Consider the following 23,342-nt stretch of genomic DNA (forward strand, 5'->3'; position numbering starts at 1 on the left):
CATATGAGGCTGTGCGTAAGTTGCGGAGCGAAGCTAGTAGGGTATTGTGGTCAGAACAGTACCTAACAGGGCAAGACCAAGGAGGAGGGAGTTGCTGCCGAGGATTTCCAGCCAAGAAATCCAGATCAGTGGTGCAGCTACACAAATGATCGGAGTGGGGCATCTCGACATTGGCAGAGGGATTTCCAAAAGGGAAATCGAGGCTCAAAGGGAGTCAAACCGAGAACTTCCAGATGGGAAGTTGAGAGAGTCGAAAGAGGACCAACGAAATGGCAGTGAATGGGCTAATAGATCATGATAGACTGGACGGAGCTTCAAACTTCGCAGTCTAGAAGGCCAGGATCTTGTCCATTCTAGACAGGTATCGCATCAAACACTTCCCCTTGAAGACGATAGCAATCCCAGTTGACCCGGTTGAAAAATGAGAAGTAGAGGAGGCAATGGCCAGGGCTAAGTGCATCACTCTTGACGGGGTCAAGGATCATGTGGTACCACATATTGTCGAGAAGGGCACGGCAAATGAGATGTGGGATGCCCTGAACAAGTTGTATCAGCATACTTCCGTGGAAAGGAAAATGCTTCTAGAAAATCAGTTGCAGCCATATTACATGCAGAGGGGCAAGCAGATAGATATCTTCCTTGGGCCACTGACGGAGACCCGGGACCAGCTGACTTCCATAGGGGCCACGTCGGATGAGGAGATGTTGGTGAGGACCACATTGAACACAGTCTCAGAGGACTGGGAGGTATTTTTCCAAAGCTTACTGGGCAGATCGAACCTTCTGGATTTGGAAGAATTGTGGGCGGCACTTCGTCAAAAAGAGATCAGATGGCTAACCAAGTCAGGGAGTAGCGGTAAGGGGATCAGAATCAAGAAAGAGGAAGAGGAGGATGTTGCCCTAGCATCTGCAGGAAAGCAGAAGAAATGGAAGAAGAAGGACCTCTCCAAGGTCAAATGCTTCCAAAGTGGGGAACCGGGTCACTATGCAAACCAGTGTCCAAGGAAGAAGAGCAAAGGAGAGGCTTCTAAGACCAAGGCAGCGCCAGCGAGGGCGAAGAAAGAAGTCGAGACAAATGACAACTGTGCCATGAGTGCTCAGCGCCACTTGAGAGGAAGTGGGGAGACATCGAGCTATAGTCAGACGGACTACAGGCGATGAGGGGCAGGATCCTAGAGGTACCCAACCTCTTGGATTATACCTGGCTACGGGAGCCCCGAAGAGGAGTAGCAACACTGGCAGATGTCGGTAGAAACGGATGCAGATGGAGCGACAGAGAGTGCTACAGTGCAGGAGTCCCAAGATAGCGTGAGGCAATAGTGCAAGATGCATGGAGTTCTATGTTGCAGGAAACGTGGTATAAAGGTCCGTTTCCGTACGGAAACGGGTACGAAACGCGGAAACGCGTTTGGTACGGCCGTGAAACGTGTTTGTACGACCCACATTTCCTCATTAACTTGTGTTTTTTTTTAATTTACTTTTAGCCTTTAGGGTATGTTAGTGACTTTTTGTTGCTTCTAGATGCGTGCCTAAAGCTATAAAAGTGAATTTTTGCCCTAGTGTTGATATGCAGTTCATCAGGAAGTTTGAGGGATATGCAGTTCATGGTAATGTTAAATTCTTAAAGTAAAAGTGATATTCTCCTTTATTTTTCATTTTCATCCTTTTACTTAACTTTTTAACATTACCATGAAATGACTCAGGATGTTTGAGAGTGGTTTCGCCCTCATTGGATTTCATATGGAGAAAGTAGAATTTTAGATCTCACTCAAAATCCAGCAGACTTATTTGTTTTTCAGGATTTCAGGATTGGAGGGATTGCAATGTTTCCATTGGATTTTATCATGTACCAGGGTATGGAACTTGTATTTAATCAAGAGAACCAAGCCCTCTATGCAGGGGAAACTCCCAATAATCAAGATCATGTAGGGCACTAGGGTATGAAACGTGTACTTAATCAAGAGCACTAAGGTCGTTCGACTATGTAGGAGGAGACTCCCAATACAACAGTGGTCCTTCTAAAGAATGGGATGTGGATGCAGAAAACCCTGATTTGGATCTCTCTCTTGCAGCCTTATAGTCTTTATTGTACTTGCAGCCTCATATATTAATATAAATGAAGGCTGATTTTGAGATTTGGATATATAATAAAGGTTGCTTTTGGATATTCTGATATTTTTATTTTCATTATGTGATCATTCATGAGTAAATGTGATGTAAATTAAATCTTAATGTTTAAGTGTAATAGATTATAATGTATCATTTATGCTTTATGATTGCACACACACACACACACACACACACACACATATATATATAAATATTTTCAATATATATATATATATATATATATATATTCGCGTTTCCCCGTTTCCAAAATTTGGGGAGGTCGCGTTTCGTATCGCTTCCCGTTTCGAAAACTCGTACCCGTTTCCCCGTTTCGTGCAACTTAGATGGAGTTGTTGCAGCAGCGCAGAGGTCAGAGAGCGACCACTTATCAGCGACAAAGGGGGGTTCAGCGTTAAGAGTGTCTCTAGCCTGACAGAGATGTCAGAGTTGGGAGGATCAATTACTTCTCAGTAACTGAGTTGCAGTGCACCAGTTAGCAGTGGCAATGTTATGGGCAGCACAATGCAGCATGATGAGAGGGGATGCAGTGCAAATGCAGCAGTGGCAATAGCAAGGCCATGGGCAGCAGCACGGATGTAGCGAGAGCTGTCGTACGAATGCAGCAGTGGGAGTGGTAGGGCCATGGGTAGCAGTACATGACGCAGTAGTGCAGAGGATGTTGGTCGGGGAGGCCTAGCATCAGCACAGATACCGATGTTGGATGATGAGGGTGATATTCAGTGAGGAGTATTACTAGAGCATAGTCCTCGTTAAGAGGGAGTGTTGATTTGAGGTAGCATCAAATGTGCTCTAACCACGAAAATTGGTGGAGAGGCTATAGCACATAAGATCACCAAGGCCCATAAATGGTTTCGGCAAAATCTAAAGAGTTTGGGAGATATTAAAATAATTAATATTTTTAATGGTCATGAGCCACGGTGGAGGGCTCGAAACGTCGATACAAACAAATCATGGATGCGAAAACTCCAGAAGATAACAACACACAAAGCACTGATCGCAGAAGCCTCAAAACAATAATTTTAACCCTATACGAAAGGGAGAAATTACAGAAGGTTCGGGTATTCGAACATCTAAGATCTATGATAGCCAAGAACAAGGCAGATCTCACTTTCCTTAAAAGATGTAGAGACAGCTCAATTATTCCTACATTTGCCAGCATCAAACACTCTCTAAGAAACCCTAGAAATAATCATATCTTTAACAAAGCCAGCCAGTCCCTACTCCACTCAGAAATTACCAGAACTTGTGCTTACCTTGACACATTAAATAAAAGTCGGCTTCCATTACTTGTGCATCTCTCATCCCTATTTATTAAAGCTCAAGGAGATTTGTCCTATACAATTACTGATCTATCCTGATGATGAGCCACGGTGGAGGGCTCGAAACGTCGATACAAACAAATCATGGACGCGAAAGCTCCGGAAGATAACAACACACAAAGCATTGGTCGCAGAAGCCTCAAAACAATAACTCCATATATTTATCAAAACTTCTTACTAAGAAAAAGATAGATGTTCAAAAATGCAAATAAAGGGGTTTGATGAATGTTTTCGTAAAGAGATTTATTTGAGCGATTAATTTTCATTTTGGTTAAGGTTTTGTTAATTGTCATTGATTTTGCTTTTGATTTCATAAATCCCTCCAATATAACAAATCTTCTCTAGCCAATCTTGTGCCTACATATAGTCACGAGACCAAGCTGACATTGAGAAGATTGAAATGTTCAGATACGTCTTGATGGAATATCCCAATGATCCCATGGGCCTTTTAATTGTCATGCAAGGAAGATAGATATCATCTACCATGCATGACACATTCTTTGAAGGAGTTGGACCCGAAAGCACAAAGGTTGTTGCATTTCTGATTACATTATTAATGATGATGATAATATGTTGAATGTTATAATAATCACTAATGATGATGACAATGTTTATGTTGAATTGATGATGATGATTTGTTTATGTTGAATTCATGACGATGACTATGCATTTTTAGATATAGATTCTAGATTCTAAAAGATGAATGGTAATATGAAATATATATATATATATATATATATGCATGTCGTTTCCTTGCCGTATCGTATCCTCATATTTTGAAAATTTGTCGTATCTGTATCCGTTCCCGTATCCGTTTCAGTGCAACTTAGGTGTAGGATGAGTGGTTCACCTTCCCCTACAATTGTCATATGCATAGGATGAGTGGTTCACCTTGTCCTATGGCATATGAGCAGGATGAGTGGTTCACCTTCTCTTGCCAATGCCCCAACACACATCTTACCTATGGAGTCTGGGACTCATGGGAAGTACCTCTCATCTAGCCAATGAGTTGGGAAAAATGATTAGGGACCATAGAACTACCAATGGACGCATCGTGTACTGCCATACTCCCTATGACTAGCATGCATGGTGTTCAACTACTTGATCTGCGATCAAGGACTAACTTTTGTCAGTGGAGAGTGAACTGGTAAGGTCTTGTGACTCACTCTCAATCACTTCTTCAATATTACTTCATGGTTCAACAAAGCAGAGCAGAGCAGTGATGACAGAGATGGTACATGATGACAGGATGGTATGATGATGACAGATGGATTGGCAGGTGGAATTCTCCCTAGTTGACAGGCAATGTTAAAATTGGCAACTAGGGCCAAAGTCCACCTTGCGACAGTTCATATGATGGAGATGATTATTGCATTGGATTCCTCTTTTCGAGAGGTCCAATTTTAATTTTTGATATAACAATCATCTCATTCTGACAAGCAGAAGTGGAAATTTGAATTTATTCTCTCATGCACAAATTGTCAAGGTCAGCCTCAGTCAAATGTAGGCTCAAGAAGCCCACTAGATGTGTCTCTTCGTCGTCAACAAATTGTATAAATAGGAGTGACCTATCTCCTCATTTGGACATCACTCACACACATCATTCTTCTCTCTCTTCATTTGATTGGTTCGTACAGCTTGGGCAGCCTTTCTCTCTCCCATGTGTGGCATAGAAGGACGATAATTTCAAGGACAAGTATAGGCCGAAATTTCAGAGAACAAACCAGCGTTGACCAGGGGTTGTTTGACCATCTTTGACTGCATTTTTCTAGGCAAATTTCCTATTTCTTGAGGCCACATTCTCTGGCATAGAAATCGAGGTATTTGGGGAATTTTGACCTGCGATGACCACAAGATTGTTTGGTCGCGACATTCACTGAAGTTTGACCGAGTTTGACTGAGGCTAGGTGCACTATTTTGGGTTGACTTTGACCCTTCTTGAAGGCTGAATTGGATTGTTGTTGACCAAGCTGCTTAGAGAAAGTTTTGTTGTTGATTTGACCAGCATTGACTTTCTGGTTGGGGCTGCAGTTCACTGTTGTTGACTGTTGATTTTGATAGGGTTGTTTTGACTGTGTATTGGGCAAGTAAATTTGATATATGTACTCTCTCTCTTTGTTGAACTATTGAATAATAATAAGAAGATTTGATCAAAGGGTTTTCTCCACTTTGGGGGTTTTCCCTAGCATCTGCCAAACCTTGTGTCCTCTTGTCTTGGCTTGTCTTCTGCACATGATTTTATGTTCTATCTGCATTTATTGTCAATGTGATTAAGTTAATGTGATTGCTACTGGAAATAATTGGAAATTGTCATTAGGTTGATAAGGAACATTGAAGTAAATTGTGCTAAGCATAATACATACCATTGTTATCTAAAATTAACAATACATCACAAGCAATTATCAAAGTAAGAGAAATCACCTAATCTAACTTCCCTAGATTTCTCAACACTTACTTGGCTTCTTTTTAAGTTATTTGTGTTTCTTTTCTTCATCAAGCAATTATCAAAATAAAGACATGAAGATCAAAAAAGCCAATAAACACAAGATATAGGCTCCACGCTAAGGCAAAACCCCACAACAGGTGAAAACCCAAACAATCCTCTTCTTCCAGAATTAGATCAAAATGAAATATCATGTCCAAGACTCTATCCTCCTTAAGATCCCCAAGTCAGCCCTCCTTCCAAGTCACAGTCAAAATCAATCTTCTTCAAACTTCAACCCTGTCCAAATTGCAGACTTCTTCAAATTTTCAGTTCTGTCACAAACTTACAGGTTGCTTCTGATATTCAGTGTTGTCACAAGGCTTCATAAAACTCGCATATCCTTCCATAGAAAAACTTCGCATATCCCAGCCACTGCCACTCGCATACTTCATCAGAAAACTCAACCGAAGTTTTGAGTTTTTCGTGGATGATACATGCCTATATATAGTTGTTCATCACTATGAAGGGTCACGATTGTTCATCAGGCCAACTTGACCAACAAGAGGGTCGACTTGGTCTTACGAAGGACTTTTTGACTTCCTTTAAATAAATAAATAAAAAATATTTTATTTTTTCTTACAAAGAGTCCTAATGGACTTTGACTCAAAATTAATTCTTTGACTTAATCAAAAACCTAGAAGCATGAAGGACATGCTTGAGCATAAAACCTGTGCTTAAATAAATTCTTTTTCTTTTACATGAAAGTTGTGCTTAAATTAAATTCTTTTTCTTTTACATGAAATACAAATCGATACAAGTACATAAATAATTATGAAGACCGAACCTAATTACTTTTCTAACACCGATTACATAGCATCATGAGTAGACCATCTCCCATAGGTTGTGTCGTGACTCATTGTGGTCCGGGAGATGGATTCCTCCCATAGTCTGTGTGTCATGAGACATTGATGTCCGGGAGATGTATTCATGATTCCTCGTGTAGGTTGAGTCATGAGACATTGTTGTTCGGGAGATTTATTGATGATTCCTCTTATAGATTGTGTGTTGTGACACATTGTTGTCCAGAAGATGTATTGATGATTCCTCCTGTAGGATGTGTCGTGAGACCTTGTGGCCCGGGAGATGTTTTGTTGGTTCCTCCCTTAGGTTGTTTGCCATGAGACCTCATGGTCGAAGAGATGCTTTGAGATGGACATTATGTATCTTTCCTTATGATGAGTTTGAGAGAGAGAAACTTCAATTGTATTCTCTTCCTTAGGTTGTGGGTCATGAGACATATGGATTGGTCGAGGAGATTGATCTTGAGAGAGAATGAAAAACTACCTCCCTAGCTAAGAGGGAGTGTTATAAAATAATGTAGCTATGGTCAGCACTTTTCATTGCAAACATGAAGAAGAAATTGATTTTTTGGTCACCTACAAATCGACTCAACTAGCCCTACAAGTCAGCTCCAAGAACGTCTTCATGTCGGCTTACTAGGGCTAATTAACCCTCATGTGTTTGTTTCTGTATTATTGTGTGATATCTGCAGCAAAATTTATTTTAATGTTTATTGAAGGAATTTCATAAATAATTTATTATTGAAAATAAGTAGGCAAAGTAAATCAGATGTTGCAAAGATAGAATTTTCACATGGTATCAAAGCTAGTAATCAAAGACAAGAAGGGAAAATCAGTTATGGGTCGAGACCAAGATGTAGAGACATCCACGTCAAGGGACTCGCACAGATTTTCAGAAAATTGCACAAGAGATTTCGATTTCTCCATGTTGGCTTCTAGGATGGAAGAAGAAGTGGCTTGTATGACTAGTTCTGCATCATTAGAGGTATGGTATATAGACAGTGGAGCCTCTTCGCATATGACGGGAATCATGGAATGTTTCTCAAAGTATCGAGAAGAGAAAATGAACTTTCAGATCACCATGGGGAACAAGGCAAAGTGTACTCCAGTAGGGAAGGGTACCATAGTTTTTCAAACAGAATCGAGAGAACGGTTCCGCGCTACAAATGTGCTACATGTACCAGGATTGGGGATGAACTTACTTTCTGTGTCGCAACTTCAAGGCAAGGGTTGTGATGCCTACTTCATCAAGGAGAAGGTATACGTCAAACACCCGAGCTGGAAAACGAAAATGCATATCAAAATCAAAAGTAATAGGTTGTACAGATTACAGCTAGAATCACCAATGGCACTAATAGGCAGTCATGGAGACAAGGACTTGAATGAACTATGGCACAGAAGAATGGGACATTTGCACCATGTTGCTCTGAGAATTCTAAGGAGCACTATAATAGGAGTTTTGGATCTTAGTACGGAATGAGATGATGTATGCAAAGGATGTGCTCTAGGAAAGTATGCCAAGGCAGCATTTCCTAGAACTAAAAACATGGCCAAGAGCATACTAGGATTGATACACTAAGATATCTGCGAACCTATGTCCACCAAAGCTCTTAGTGGTGCCGAGTACTACTTCCTTATCTTCATTGATGACCACTCAAGAAAAACTTGGATTTATTTTCTGAAAACCAAGGACGAGGTTTTGCGCTCAGATAATGGAGGAGAGTATGTTGATAAGGACTTCATTGATTTTTGCGCTAAGGAGGGCATCAAAAGAGAGTGGACAGCTTCGTACAATTCGGAGCAGAATGGAGTAGCAGAAAGGAAGAACGTGAATATTGTAAACGCAGCTAGGGCCATGATGTATGATCGGGATATGCCAAAATTCTTGTGGGTAGAAGCATGCAACACAGTAGTCTATGTTCAGAACAGGACTCCTCATCGAGCGTCGGGGAAGATTACTTTAGAGAGTTTTCACAGGGAAGACGCCTGAAGTCAGTCATTTCAAGATATTTGGGAGTTTAGCATATTGTCACATACCTGAGGAAAAGAGAAAAAAAGTTGGATCAAACTGCGAAAAAGGGATATCTAGTGGGATATAGCGAGAACACTAAGGCATACAGAATCTGTCTTCCACAGAGCAGGAAGGTAGTGGTTCGACGAGATGTAAAGTTCATGGAGGACAGGGCTTTCAAAAAATCTCATGAGATGCCTTTCGAGGAGCAGACAAAAGAAGAGTTGTTGGTTAAACCTCTTCAACCAACAGAAGTAAAGAATTCTTCCTAGGATGAGGAAGATTCACAGGATGAGGAGGAGCTAACTAAGGCATCTACTAGCAGAGGAAGAACTAGCAGGGAACTTCGTCAGATTTTGCGAGATGCAGAGGACTTCATCGGTGTGCCAAGAAACAATAAGAGGGAGCAAAAACAGCCAGATAGATATCAGGCATTAGTAGCTCAGGATGGGGAGCTTGCCAGTTTCCAAGAGGCAGCTCAACATCAGGTTTGGCTGGATGCGATGGTAGAGGAGTACAACTCCATAATGGTGAACGATGTCTGGGAGGTAGTGCCAAGGCCTCAAGACAGATCAGTAGTAGGTTCGAGATGGATCTACAAGATCAAATACGCTACAGACGACAGTGTTGAGAAATACAAGGCCAGGTTTGTGGCTAAGGGGTATGCTCAAAAGGAAGGAATTGACTACAAGGAGACCTTCGCCCCGGTAGCCAGGTATACATCTATTAACACTGTGATATCTCTTGCAGCTCAGATGGGGTGGGAGATTCATCAGATGGAAGTCAAAACGGCTTTTCTGAATGGGGTAATAGAAGAAGAGGTATACATTGAACAACCAGAGGGCTTTGAGACACATGAGAAGAAAATGTATGCAGATTGAAGAAAGCCTTGTATGGGCTGAAACAGGCAAGTAGAGCATGGTATGGTCGAATCAATGGCTACTTGCAGAAGAAGGGATTTGTCAAGAGTGACGCGGATCCGAATCTCTACTATCTGGTTATAGAGAATGAGCCGCTAATCTTAGTATTGTATGTGGATGATCTCTTTCTGACAGGATCATCCAGGCTCAATGGGGACTGCAACAAGAATCTAGCCACAGAATTTGATATGAAGGATTTGGGACTAATGCATTACTTCCTAAGGTTGGAAGTTTGGCAGCAGAAGGGAGAGATCTTCCTTGGACAAGGGAGGTATGCTACAGAAATCCTAAAAAGGTTCAAGACGGAGGACTGTAGACCCATGGCTACTCCAATCATCACCAACTGGAAGAAGATTGATGCAAAGACAAGGACGTTGATCCCACCCTATATAGGCAGCTCATAGGGTCCCTGATGTATCTGTTCAATACCAGGCTAGACATTTGCTACGCTGTCAACACGCTCAGTCAGTTCATGGTGGAACCAAAGAGGGCGCACTAGGCAACAGCCAAACAAGTTCTCAGGTATTTACAGGGAACAGTCGATTATGGACTCTTGTACACCAGGGTTAAGGATATCATATTGAGTGGATTTACTGATGCAGATTGGGCAGGAAGTTCAGTGGATCGAAAAAGTATCTCTGGGTATTGTTTCAACATTGGATCAGGAAGGGCTTCCAGGTGTAGTAGGAAACAGAGGTCCGTGGCTGTGAGCTCATTTGTGGCAGAATATATGGTGGCAAACACAACTTCGTGTGAGGCCATATGGCTTAGAAAACTATTGGTGAACCTATTTAGAAGGAAAATGGAGGCGACCAGGATCATGTGCAATAATCAAAGTTGCATCAAGCTCTGTGAGAATCCAATGTTTCATGATCGGTCAAAGCATATTGATATCCTGTGTCACTTTGTCAGAGACTGTGTCCAACGAGGAGTTGTACAGTTGAGCTACACTCCTACAGGAGAACAGGTGACGGGCATCCTAACCAAGGCCCTTGGAAGGACAAAGTTTGATTACTTCAGGAAAAAGATGGGGATGATAAAGAACCCGTTTCAGTAGCAGAAATGGGGATAGCAACACAGATGCAGAGGGAGTTGCAGTGCGGATGCAGTGTTGGGAGAAAAGGACTAGCAGCAGCACGGATGCAGAGGGAGTTGTCGTATAGATGTAGCAGTGGCAGTAGCAGAGCCATAGGCAGCAGTACAGGATGTAGCAATGCAGAGGATGTTGGGCAGGGAGGCTTAGCATCAGCACAGGGACCGATGTCGGATGATCAGGGTGATACTCAGTGAGGAGTATTACTAGAGCACAGTGCTCGCTAAGAGGGAGTGTTGATTTGGGGTAGCATCGAATGTGCTATAGCCACAAAAATTGGTGAAGAGGCTAAAGCACATGAGATCTCTAAGACCTAGAATGGTTTGGGCAGAATCTAACCAGTTTGGAAGATATTAAAATAATTAATATTTTTAATGGAGTCCCTAAGTCTAAACTTAGGGAAAATAAAATATTAATGTTTATTAATATAAACTGAGTTAGAATGGTCCAAAAGTCATGGATCAAGCCAGATCTAATCTTAATCATTGATTAGAGACTTAATCTCGGTCGTTGATGGACCAACAAGAAAAGTATAAGAAGAGGCTTGAGGGTTAGTTGGAAAATACACTGAGGGAGACCAGTCAGTTCGATTTCGAGAGCAGGGTTAGCTGAGAAATTCGAACTAGTGGTCTGGAAAGCAGCAGGAAACAGCTAGTACGGAGCAGAGAGTCAGGATCAGCAATAGAAGACCAGCGCAGAGGCAGGAGAGGCAGACGCAAGGCCTTTCAGGCAGACTCTGAGGCAGTTGGAGACTGCGCAGTCACTAGAGGGCTTGCGTGGGTGACCCAGAGAGGCCCAATGCTAATGCAGACAAGCAGGGGCTGACGCAGAGTGTTTGGGAGCTATGCAGAGGTCAGCCAAGCTGATGCTTGGACTGGGATAAGTGCTGGAGAATTTTTCTCTCTGTTGGGTAAGCCAGTTTGGCACCCAGTTGTACTAAAGAATCGCTGAATAATAAAATCCTCCCTTGCTGCACCGTTTTCCCACATTGGGTTTTTCCGGTAACTGTTGTCCAAAATATCTGTGTCGATGTGTTGATTCTTGTGCATGTGTTTGTTTATGTATTATGGTGTGATATCTGCAGCAGAATTTATTTTAATGTTTATTGAAGGAATTTCATAAATAATTTATTGAAAATAAGTAGGCAAAGTAAATCAGATGTTGCAGTGATTGAATTTTCACAAGTGTGAAGATGTGGTCAATTGTATAGTAACCCGAGCGGAAGCCTGCCCGTCCTCTAGCTCTAAAATGTCATCTCTCTAGCTCCTAAGAAAGCCATTGATGTAAGATCATGGCATAAAGCTTAGAGAAGGTCGCAGATCTATGGTCCCGACGGCTAAAAGAAACAACAAAAGAAAGAGGTCGAACAGCCGAGGGTTGACGTAACTGGTATCTCCAAAAGATTACGGGCAGCAACAAAATTCTGCAAGGGTTTTCTTTAGCTTGCAGAAGTGCTTGACTAGCGAAGCACGACAACAGGGGATGGAGAGCAACAACAAATCATGAGGCTTTTCAAATACTCATCCCGCGATGGCAGGGGATGGAGAGCAACGACAAATCATGACTCATGAGGCTTTTCAAATACTCATCCCGCGATGGCAGGGGATGCACTCAGCACTTGGCAATTCAGAATTAGTGGTCGAACAACCAAGGGTGGATGCAACTGGGTCGCCAAAAGACTATGAGCAGTGACGAAACTCAGCAAGGGTTTTCATCAGCTTGCGAAAGTGGTCGACTGGCAAACCTCAACAGCAGCGAGTCAACTCCACAAGAAATTTGCACCATAAAAGATCACGTCTTGCCCATGGTAGTGAAAAATATTAATTTGCACTATCTTTGGAGAAGAGAGATAATACAATGAAGAGTACATGAAAGAAACTATTGCATTCCAATCCTCACATCTCTAATACAAGTGTGTGATTAATTAGCTTCTTTATGACATTAGCTTCTGAACAGGTTAGTCAAAATTCAGCAAGAGTTCTTTCTTTTACCTAGAAGTTCAACAAATATTGTAACTTCAGCTTCTTGTACTTTAAAGTTTAACATCCCACGGGGCGAAGGGTAATATTTAGGAACCTCCTTAACTTATTGTCTTAGCATATTTCTCAGAGAACGTTACTGTATATCAGCCACGTCACATCTTCAAACTAATGCAAACAATGGCATCATGCCCAATGGACAGAACATGATCGTTTTTATTAAAATATCTAGAATATTTTTAAGCAAATAAACTAGAATATAAATGTTTTGTTTGGGCATAGCATCAAAGCTGGAAAGCAAAAAAAACCAGAATAATTATTAATTTGAAAAATGTCCATAGCAAATCAGAAAATCAGTCAAAGAACCAAAGGAAAAAAAAACAGCGGGATTAATAAGACAGCACAATTACATAGGCACATGTAAAGAACATACTAGCATAGAAGCGCATATGCTTGGCCAATTTCCGCTTCATATTTTGTGGAATTTGATCAGACACACTTCCTCCGTCAGCTACACTGCAAAAAAGTTCATTATTCTGATTAGAATTATATCCTTGTGAAAGCATCAAACAGAAGTTGGCAGGACTATCAAACAAAATATCTCAAAATATTTTCAGATGTGGCATCATAAAACACTCAAGATCATTGATTAATTGAAATGAAGAGAACCATCAGAGGAAGTTCAGACCTACTTGAAATTTGATCTATAGCACAACAATGAGAAGACTGTTTTCAGAAGGATACATTGTGTAAACACCAATGTTCCAACAAGACTCCGGTGCGGGGAGATGCGGGTGTGGGGAGACACACAAGAGGAACGTGTGGAAGTACCCTCAAATTTTAGGGAAATTTCTGGGGTGCAGGGAGACGTCAGGGTATATAATTTTTAGTTTTATATCTATATATATATAAAATTCAAGTTCATATTCATTATTCAATAATGAAAGCAAAATATTAAATAGACTAATAGTAATATGGATACCAATACATTGAAATTTGAAATTTGATCCACACATGAAATTTAAATTCATAATTGAATTAAATAATGACATACATTGATCCATCCTCATCATTCATTTTGATACATACATCATTCATATGACATACTTCATTATTCATCCATGCCATGAGATTCAATTAAAAAAATCAATAATGAAATATTCAAATACATTTATCTATATCATTCATCATTCATCATTCTAGAATCTAAATTGAAAGCAAAACATACTAGTATATTACCATATACTATATACTAGATACCGAAGTTTTGAGGGGGGGCGCCCAAATGCAAAGTTTTGAGGGGGGGCCCCCAGACGCACCCCTTTTGGGGAGTCTCGTCCCCCACACTGGGAAACGCACCCCCTTGCGTCTCCCCAAGACTACCCAAAAAGGGTTCATGGGGAAACGCACCCTAGTAGACTCCCCATCCCGGGTGCGTAGGCTGCGAGGGGTGCATGCACCTGACCCTGGGGGATGCATCCCCGTGGAACACTGGTAAATATTATATATGCCATGAGAAATAAGTGCATGACTATTCATCTGACTCATAATTCTTCATTCAATATTACTAACCCACAGTTAGCTATCTTACAAGCTAGCACTTTGAATTCCTTCAGCCTTGAAGCATTTCCCGAAACTGGCATCCCTCAATATTAACATGACATCATAGGTATCAATAACAGTGGCATCTTATGTTGATTTTATCCATCAAAGCGAAGAAAGCTTCCAACAGATTTTTCTTGTTAAAGGATGCCTTTCGTTGGTCAATTGAGGCCAAGCAAGCCTTTGATAGTCCACACAAACCCTTTCCTCTGCCACAATACTAGCTACATCTGATTTCACTCAACCCTTCATCATGAATGTGATTTTTTGGGATGGGACCCAGAGCATTCCTCTCACAAGATGATTGCCACATTGCCTTTCAAAGCTAGGAATGGAATAACAATGAACAATGCATGTCAACATGCAATAAAGAAATGGTGTGCACACTTCATTCTATGGCTATGTGCTATCAATTCCTCTTCCGTAATAAACTATTTATCAAATTAACCATGTGAGATTGACTATGCTACCAGAAACCACGCCTGTGGGGGCCATTTCTGGCAGAAACCAATCCTAAAACTGAAACCAAAACCACAACAGAAACACAATTCCCACATTTCAAGCATTTTTTCCCTGTTTCTAAACAGGAAACTGGTTTCTTGAGAAACAAAAGTGTTTCTGCTTTCCACTTCTCCCTGGCTTCTGGCCCAAGAGAAATGCTCAACAAAAAGGCCCAAAAATAAACAAAAAGCAGTTAAAAGGACATGAAAACTACATTGCTTAAGGGGGCGCAAAACAAACCCTAAAAATTTATTTTATAAGACTAAAACCACTTCATTTCTGCCATTCTTTCCTACAAAACATAGTTGTGAGAAGAGAAAACCTGCACTTAGATCTCTTGGAATTTGGAGGTTGGGACAGATATTTGCATAGTTGGAGTCTTGGATCCTGTATTACTCAAGCTTGACGATTTTGGATTGCATCAAGCTCTATAGTATACAAATTTCAGAATTTTTTGCACAAGGTTGGCTTTGAACTTGAAGTTTTATTTTTGTAGTTTACTTAAGTTTTAAGACTTGTGTATTGTTTACAATGTGCAATCGATTTTTCTAGGAGGGAACCCAAACTCGCTATCATCCCAAAACATAAAACCTGTTGATACCTACCAATTTAGTAGTCACAGCAAGCTCCTTTGAGATGCTAAGAGGCTACCACACTGTTGTCGCTCAAATTGTATAGGAAAAAAGTGACAATGCTCAAGACAGGGGCTGTCACTCTGATTCCCGCCCTCTCCATTCTAGTTGTCTCCCTACAGCAAGCTATGAGGGGGTAGTCCCTATGAAATGTGAAGATGGGAGACTTGTTGGCAACCAAAAACTCCGGGATGTTTTAAAGTGTAACTAGCGTCGGTCTTCATAATGACATGTAATTATGATTTCATGTAATGAGATGTAAAGAAGAAAAATAAATTTATTGTATTGCTTGCTTCATGGGTTTCATGAGCAAGAGATTTTAATTTTGAGTCAAGACTCCCATTGAGAGTCTTTAGGAATTATTTGTCATCTAGTCATAAAATGTTAGAGTCATTGTCTTGTAATGAAGTCATGTTACATTTTGTAAAAGGTCAAACTTGTCTATGTAAAGTATCCTCCAAGACCTTGTCACCTCAAGTTGGCCTACAACGATGGAAGAACTTTCTAGAAGAAGTCGGCCTAACCACTAGTGATCATGTCGGCCTAAAGGACATGTGTTGAGGTGTATATATAGCCACACACGGCCTCACTTAGAGGCAAGCAAATCGACAAGCATTCAGTCAAGCACAAGTGCAAAGAAGAGGTCAAGCAAAAGTGCGAAGAAGAGGTGAAGCAGAACTACGAAGAAGAGGTGAAGAAGTAGTGCGAAGAAGAGGCTACAAAGAGAAGTGCGAAGATAGGATAAGGAGGATTCTTCTAGGCATAGCGAAGGAGGATTCCTCTGGGCATAGCAAAGAAGAGTTTCTTCTGGGTATAGTGAAGGAGAGTTACTTCTAGGGATTGCGAAGGAAGGTTTCTTCTAGGGTCAGCGAAGAAAGGGTTCTTCAAGATACTTGTTATGGGTGACAGAAATAGATATCAAGACTAGAGACCGAGATTCTCTAGAGGAAGCAAGTAAGATCATAAACACCGAGACTCTCTAGGAGAAGTCAAGGAGAAGCAGTGTGAAGGATAGAGACCGAGTTTCTCTAGAAGGAGCTGAGGAGAGCAGTTCAAGATCAAGAAGAAAGTCGAGAAAGGGAAGAGACAAAGCATCAAGGTTAGTGACAAGGTTCTTGGGAGGAAACTAGTGTCAAGAGTCTTTGTCATGGTCTTGGTTCACATCAATTGAAGATCTAGACGAATAATTTTGCTCGGGTTTTCCTCTCAAGAGGTGACAGGTTTTGGCCTTGGCTGACAAGCCTACATACTATGTCACTTGTCTTTTTATTGTTCATATCAGTAATTGTCTTGATGAAAAGAACACAATAATAAAATAACGAAGAACGACTATAAGCTAAGAAATAAAAGTACATCACAAGCAGTTATCAAGCAAAGAAATCTTTTAGTTATGTATGCCCTAGATTTCTCAACACGGGAGACACCACTGAATGGCGTAACAACTTGGTCGAATTAGCAAGCTCTTATGAAGACCAGTGCCTTGAATAGAGTCAACTACTTTCTTAAAACAAATTATTACCAAGTTACCAGATGAACAGTTGTTTCTTAAGGATGTTTCACTATCCTAAATGAGATATAAGTCCTACAATCTAGGTGAGATGCAAAACCTTGTTTTATTTTAAGTTATATGCCTATCTAAGTGTATCCTTCCTCTTAAATGTTTTGAACTTTTGAAGCTAGTCTCTAGAGTAGGTTGTGAGAGAGAAGGCAAGGGAACGCAAGCAAAGGATTGGTTAACAATACCTCCCCTTAGGTTCTAACCACCTAATGCCTCCAGCGCTGCAGAGACTATGGCTCTGACCAAGGTTACTTGGGAGCGGCAGCGAAAACAGGGAGTGGCAACGGGAGCACTATTTTCAGAAACTCCCAGTTTGGGAGCGATTCGGGGAGCGATTTATATATATATATATATATATATATATATATATTGATGCATATATGTCAACAAAAGCATGTAGAATGATGAATTAGATATAAAAAAAACATAAAAACATAGATTGAACCATATAACAACAATCATCTAGAAGTTATAATCTTCATCAACCATGTCCACAAGTTAGTAACATAAAACATATTGAGTCTCATGATTCATCAATCTTAAAGTTTCAAGCTTTCAAAATTCAATTTATAACATTTATCATAATTGATCACCAAAGTTGTACTTGTAAGCTAAGTGTAACCATTACAACAAAGAATATCTAACATGAAATGAAACAACTTTCACGAGGCATCATATTCATAATTCATTACCAATGAGTTATAATTTCCAACTTCAAACTTAAATTGTCATATATTGTTTACAAAAAATATCATAATAAATATGAAAGAGTCAACAGTTATTAAAGATACTAGAAATTAGAAAATATAAGTAAATCTATTATCTACAGCTTCCTCTTGCTGCCATGAGAAATGTCTAATTTCTGAGCAAGTCGCAGTGGTCTTCTAGGAGTCTCCTCCTGCACATTCGCGCAACCAGAACCGGAAGGCACATGCCCTCAATGTGAGGATGTAGATGGAGGTGGAGGCAGTAAAGGAACAATACTTGGAACTCGAGCACTCGCACTACTACTGGATGGTGGGGGTGGCATGGTTGTTATTGCTTCATCATCATCCCTCATAAGTTCTGCTTCCAATTCTTCAAGATGTATAGTGCCATCCTCCAAATTATCGTCCTCTGGGTGGTTGTCCCAAATTTTATATGTTGGATCCTCATAAGCCCGATCACAATAATGACTCAACAACCTCAAGTTGTAGTGCACATAAACCAAGCTTTCTGCCCGGATTTCATTCAGTCTGTTTCTTCTCACATTATGTATGAAGTTGTAGGTGCTCCAACACCTCTCTGCAGAAGAAGTATTTACAACCTGTGAGAGAACTTTTTTTGCCAATTTTGGCAAAAGTCCCATGCCGCCATATGCTTCCCACCATGTGAGAGCATCAAATCTGTCTATATCTTCCATTGCATGCAAAGAACCAAACAAACCAATGCAACTGAAGTATCTACCTAATTCAAGATGCAGATTAGCACACTCCTCCTTGTCAGGTACTAACTTCTCTAATGCTTCGATATATCCTTTAGATACCTTTGGATCTGTATGGGGTTTGATCCTAACCCCACCCCCAGGTGCAGGTTGGCCGAACCAAGATGGAGAGTAGTATTTTGGCATAAGGATATACGCCAAGGCATGTAGTGGAACATTAAGTTTATTCCACCGTGTACACACACCATTGTGAAACAGTGTATACAAGTTGGGATCATCTTCCTGAACAATATCTTTTATTTGCCCCAACATGGTATCCATCTGCTCACACCTCCCCAATCACTGGTTTATTTGTATTTGCAAAACAAATCATGCTATAAATGGGCTTGGTGAATTGCAATAATTGCCTCACACATACCCAAAACAAACCATCAAGAGCAGTGCCCTCCACCTGTTCAAAACCTTGCTTGTCCGCTGCATTTGTAGCCCTGTCCTTTAATACCTTCTAGTGTGGACTTGATACCATGCTAGCCAATGACTCTCTTACCTTCAAAAGGCGCCTGAAGGTGAGGTAATAGCTAGCAAATCAAGCCTTCGCAATCTTCAACAGCTCCAATCTTGAGTGGTTGTGGAAAAGCCCATGGGTATTGCAATGATTTGTAATAAATTTTATCATTTGTTTGCATCTCTTATACAAATCACCAATCCATTTGTATTGTTGGTTTTTGTTCTTAATAATATCATGCATCAAAAGGTTCATTGTGTGAACCAAAAACCCAGACCAAAATATGTTGGGGTATTTATCCTCGATAATTGCTCACGCTGCCTTACAATTAGGAGCATTATCAATGATGACTTGGATGACATTGTATGGCCCAATACGTTCAATTGTTTCAAGTAATGGTTCTACGATGTTGATATCAGTCTTGAACTTCTTTGAGTAATCATATGTTGAAAGAAAGATGGCACCACTAACAGGCACAGCAAGAACACATATCAATGGCTTGCCTTTTACATTAGTCCATCAATCAGATACAATGGACACCCCATGGTCAGTCCAAGAATTTGTCATTCTACTCCAATAATGTGACATTTTTGCTTTTTCATGATCAAGTCCAACAGTTCTAGCCTTGTCATACCCATATCTCTTGTATCCTTTGGGGGCATCATTTGTGGCAAAAACCATTTCATGCAAATAAGATGAGCGAAGAACATTGAATGGTATGCCACATGCATAGAGAAACCGGTAAATTTTTTAGTCCACATCATTCCTACACCCTTCGTCAAGGAAATATGATATGGTTCTAAGCCTTAAAGAGATGTTTGTTCCTGTGCCTCCATATCCATTGCCATGGGAGGATGCTGAAGGAGTTCATTGTGCACGTTGATGTGATTGTGAGCTATGTTCAAAGAAACCCTTTGATTTTTTAGATTTGTTTTGGGCTTCCTCCTCTTCGCTTATGTATTTGGCTCTATCTGTTGTTGACACACATACACAAGTTTTGATTCCTATTGGTTTATCTTCATCCCATGGCCTTTTCCCACAGAGGTGCCTTCTGGCACGGGTGGGTGTATGAACCTATGTAAGTTTTGTTGCAATGGGAACATACAAATTTACTGGTTCCACCCCCTTTCCCTCCTTCAGGGCTAGAAACATATTTCCACAATGGGATTTGGTCTTGTTTAGTTTTTGGGGCCTCATCATGTTCACTCTCTTCCTCCTCGCCAAGGTACTCATCTCCAGGATTTTCATCAAATCCACTATAACCCACTTCTTCATCATCTTCTTCATCATGATCAACCCTCCTTCTTCTACTCTGCAACACCATAATAACCAAAAAGGAACCAAGAAGAAGAAAATGCCAAGCCATATATCCATGATGTTTGAAGTTTTAAGTCTGCAAAAAAATGAAGTAATGGGAATGGGTAATAGAGAAAAAAAATTACTTAGCAATGAACATCAAAAAAATTGCTAAATTAGAGTGTAGATCCTACCTCTTTGGCCTCCAATCCTAAGCTCCAATCTCCCTTGCAAGCTCCTCCAAGCTCCAAACTCTCTCTTGCTCCTTTTGCTCTCTCTAATGGATGAAATTGTGAATAATGGGAGGGGAGAGGGTTTTCTTATCCTTTTCACCCTCCCCTTTCCCTCTGTTTCATCTCCCTCTTCGTCATCAGTCGTCGCCCCTCTCTCTCGATCGCGCGGCCTCCTTTTCCGACACCGACGGGAGCAATTTTTATGGGGGGTCGTAGTGGGGAGTGATCGCTCCCCAACCACTCCCCCTCCTAAAAATCGCTCCTGGAGTAGTCAAGGAGCAATCGCTCCCCTAATCGCTCCCTAAAAACCAAGGAGCATTTTTTTAAAGGGAGTGTGCTCCCGAAATAGCTCCCCCTTCGGGAGCGTGCTCTCGACTAGCTCCCAAGCTGGGCACAAATTGGGAGCGGGTTCGTGGAGGGGGGGCGCTCCCTCGCAACCCTAGCTCTGACGACTGCAAGGTCACCCTGTTAACCACTAAAGACGTGCTAGGTTCCTCAAGCTAGGTGAGAAAAATGGGTCTATGTCTCTATTGACCAAGCTTATGCTTGGAAGTTAATTAATTAGTGCAAGAGACTACTCCTAAGATGCAAATGTGAGATATGAGTGTTCTTAAGGTGAGATTATCAAAGTTGCTTAAGTACTTAGTTGTGATGATCTTCAATTATGGACAATAAGATCCTTAAACAATCAGACCAGGAGGTAACTCCTCAAATGTAATTATCTTCTTCATTCAGGTTGTTCATTATTATATACAAGAGGAAGTATTGTTCAGTTCATCTCTCGATGACTCTCCATTTTCTCTATTATTTATTTACATTAATTACAGTTGTTCACCCAATCCCTATGATTAGATGTCAACATTCCCCCCTTAATTTGAAGGGATGTCGGTGAGTCCAAGCATCGTTCTGAATCTTTCAAGCTTTTCTCTTCCAAACACTTTCGTGAAGATGTCTGCAATCTGCTCATTAGTGGAACAATGATGAAGATGGATTGTTTAGGCCTCAACATGATGTCGAATCAGATGATATTTTGTATTGATGTGCTTTGTTCGATCATGGAACTTTGGATTCTTCGCCAACTTTATTGCCGAGGTATTTTCAATCATGAGTGGAGTCGATTGTACTTGTTTTACCTGCAAATCTTCAAGAATTTTCCTGAGCCACACAATTTCTTTTGTTGCTTCAGCTGCTGCCACATATTCTGCCTCTATTGTGGAATTTGTAGGAACTAATTGTTTGCGTGATATCCAGGAGACAGCTCCTAATCCAAGACTCATAGCATAACCTGAAGTAGATACCCCAGTTTCTTTATCTCCATCGAAGTCTGAATAAGAGTATCCAATCAAGCTGTAGTCGCTCACCTGTGTATACTTGATTCCAAAGTCTTGAGTTCCCTTCAAGTACTTTAGAACTCTTTTTGCAACAGACCAATGTCCCTCACAAGGCTTTTGCATAAACCTGGAGAGGATTCCAACAACAAACGAAATGTCTGGTCTGGTAGTAGTTGGGTAGTTGAGACTTCCTACAAGCTGTCTATACTTTGTTGCATCCTCAAATTCTTTTCCTTCAATGGATGTGAGCTTTAAGTTTTGTTCCATTGGAGTAGTCAGAGAATTGCATTCAGGCAAGCCAAACCTGTTCAACGGATCTCCAATGTACTTCTTTTGAGAAAGGAATATGAACTTCGGATGTTAAGTTACTTCAATACCAAGATAGTAATGAACATAGCCCAAATCAGTAATTTCAAAACCTTTCCTCAATTCCTTCTTTATGAATGCAATTTAGCTCTCATTGTTCCCTGTCATCAAAAGATCATCTACATATACGACAAGATATACCACTGTTTTACCAACCTTCTTGACAAACAAAGTTGCATCATCAAGATCATAATGTTTCAAATTGAGTTTCAGAAGATGCTCAGTTAGTTTTTCATACCAGGCTCGCGGTGCTTGTTTGAGGCCATACAAGGATTTCACAAGTTTGCATACTTTATGTTCATGTTCTTTTACAACAAATCCTTCGGGCTAGGAAATAAAAACATTCTTGTTTAGATCTCCATTCAAGAAAGCAGATTTTACATCCATTTGATGGAATTTCCAACCGTTTTGAACTGTTAGGGCAAAGAGTGTCTGAATGGTAGCCCATTTTGTTGTGGGGGCAAAAGTAGCCTCAAAATCGACCCCTTCCTTCTGTGCAAAACCTTTTGCCACAAGCCTGGCTTTGTGCTTGTCAAGTGAGCCATCTGCTTCATACTTGTTCTTGTAGACCCACTTGCAGCCAATTGGTTTGGTTCCCAATTGAGGATCAACTAGCTTCCAAGTGCCATTCTTTATCACGACATCATACTCCTTTTGCATTGCTTCTTTCTATTCATCATGAGAAGCAGCTTCTTTGAAGAAAGTTGGTTCAAAATCTGTAGACAAATTCAATTCAAAATCATAAGAAACATCCATATCAACAAGTGAATCAGAGTCATTTACCTCACCTCCATTTTGCCAGTTTGAATTTCTAGTTCATGTCTTTCCAACCTCATCAGGATGAACACTTTCAAGTGTCTTTGTCAGCCACTTTGGGGGACCTTTCTCAGATGGTCCAGGCTGCTTCGTTGATTGAGTTGGGACTGAATCAAGATTGAGTCTCCCAATTTTGTCAATCACATCACTCAAAGTATCATCCGTTGTTGGAGTTTCATGCGAGGGAGAGAGTCCTTCAGAAGAAGATTCCACAGGTTGATCTAGTATAGGAATCCCCCCTTCAAGATGTGGAATCTAACTATCAAATTCTTGAAATGATTTTGCATCTGCGAATCTATCCAAGGGATCAAAATGCTGCTCAACAACATTGTCAGTTTTGAAT

At 40.7% G+C, this 23,342-nt stretch overlaps 1 protein-coding gene across 2 annotated transcripts in view; it reads right to left on the reverse strand.

Moving 5' to 3' along the window:
- LOC149214867 (ribosome biogenesis protein) overlaps positions 1-23,342 on the reverse strand; it is a 182,277-nt gene that overhangs the window by 49,400 nt on the left and 109,535 nt on the right. For both annotated transcript variants that reach the window (XM_089392432.1, XM_089392431.1), the window contains exon 5: positions 13,170-13,252. In XM_089392432.1, the coding sequence (XP_089248558.1) occupies positions 13,170-13,252 (83 nt within the window). The remainder of the gene's footprint in view (positions 1-13,169; positions 13,253-23,342) is intronic.

The sequence above is a fragment of the Pinus tabuliformis genome, chromosome 1_1, assembly GCF_031772625.1.
Source record: "Pinus tabuliformis cultivar Carrire ecotype Pingquan chromosome 1_1, CPIR1, whole genome shotgun sequence".
NCBI classification, from domain to species: domain Eukaryota; kingdom Viridiplantae; phylum Streptophyta; class Pinopsida; order Pinales; family Pinaceae; genus Pinus; species Pinus tabuliformis.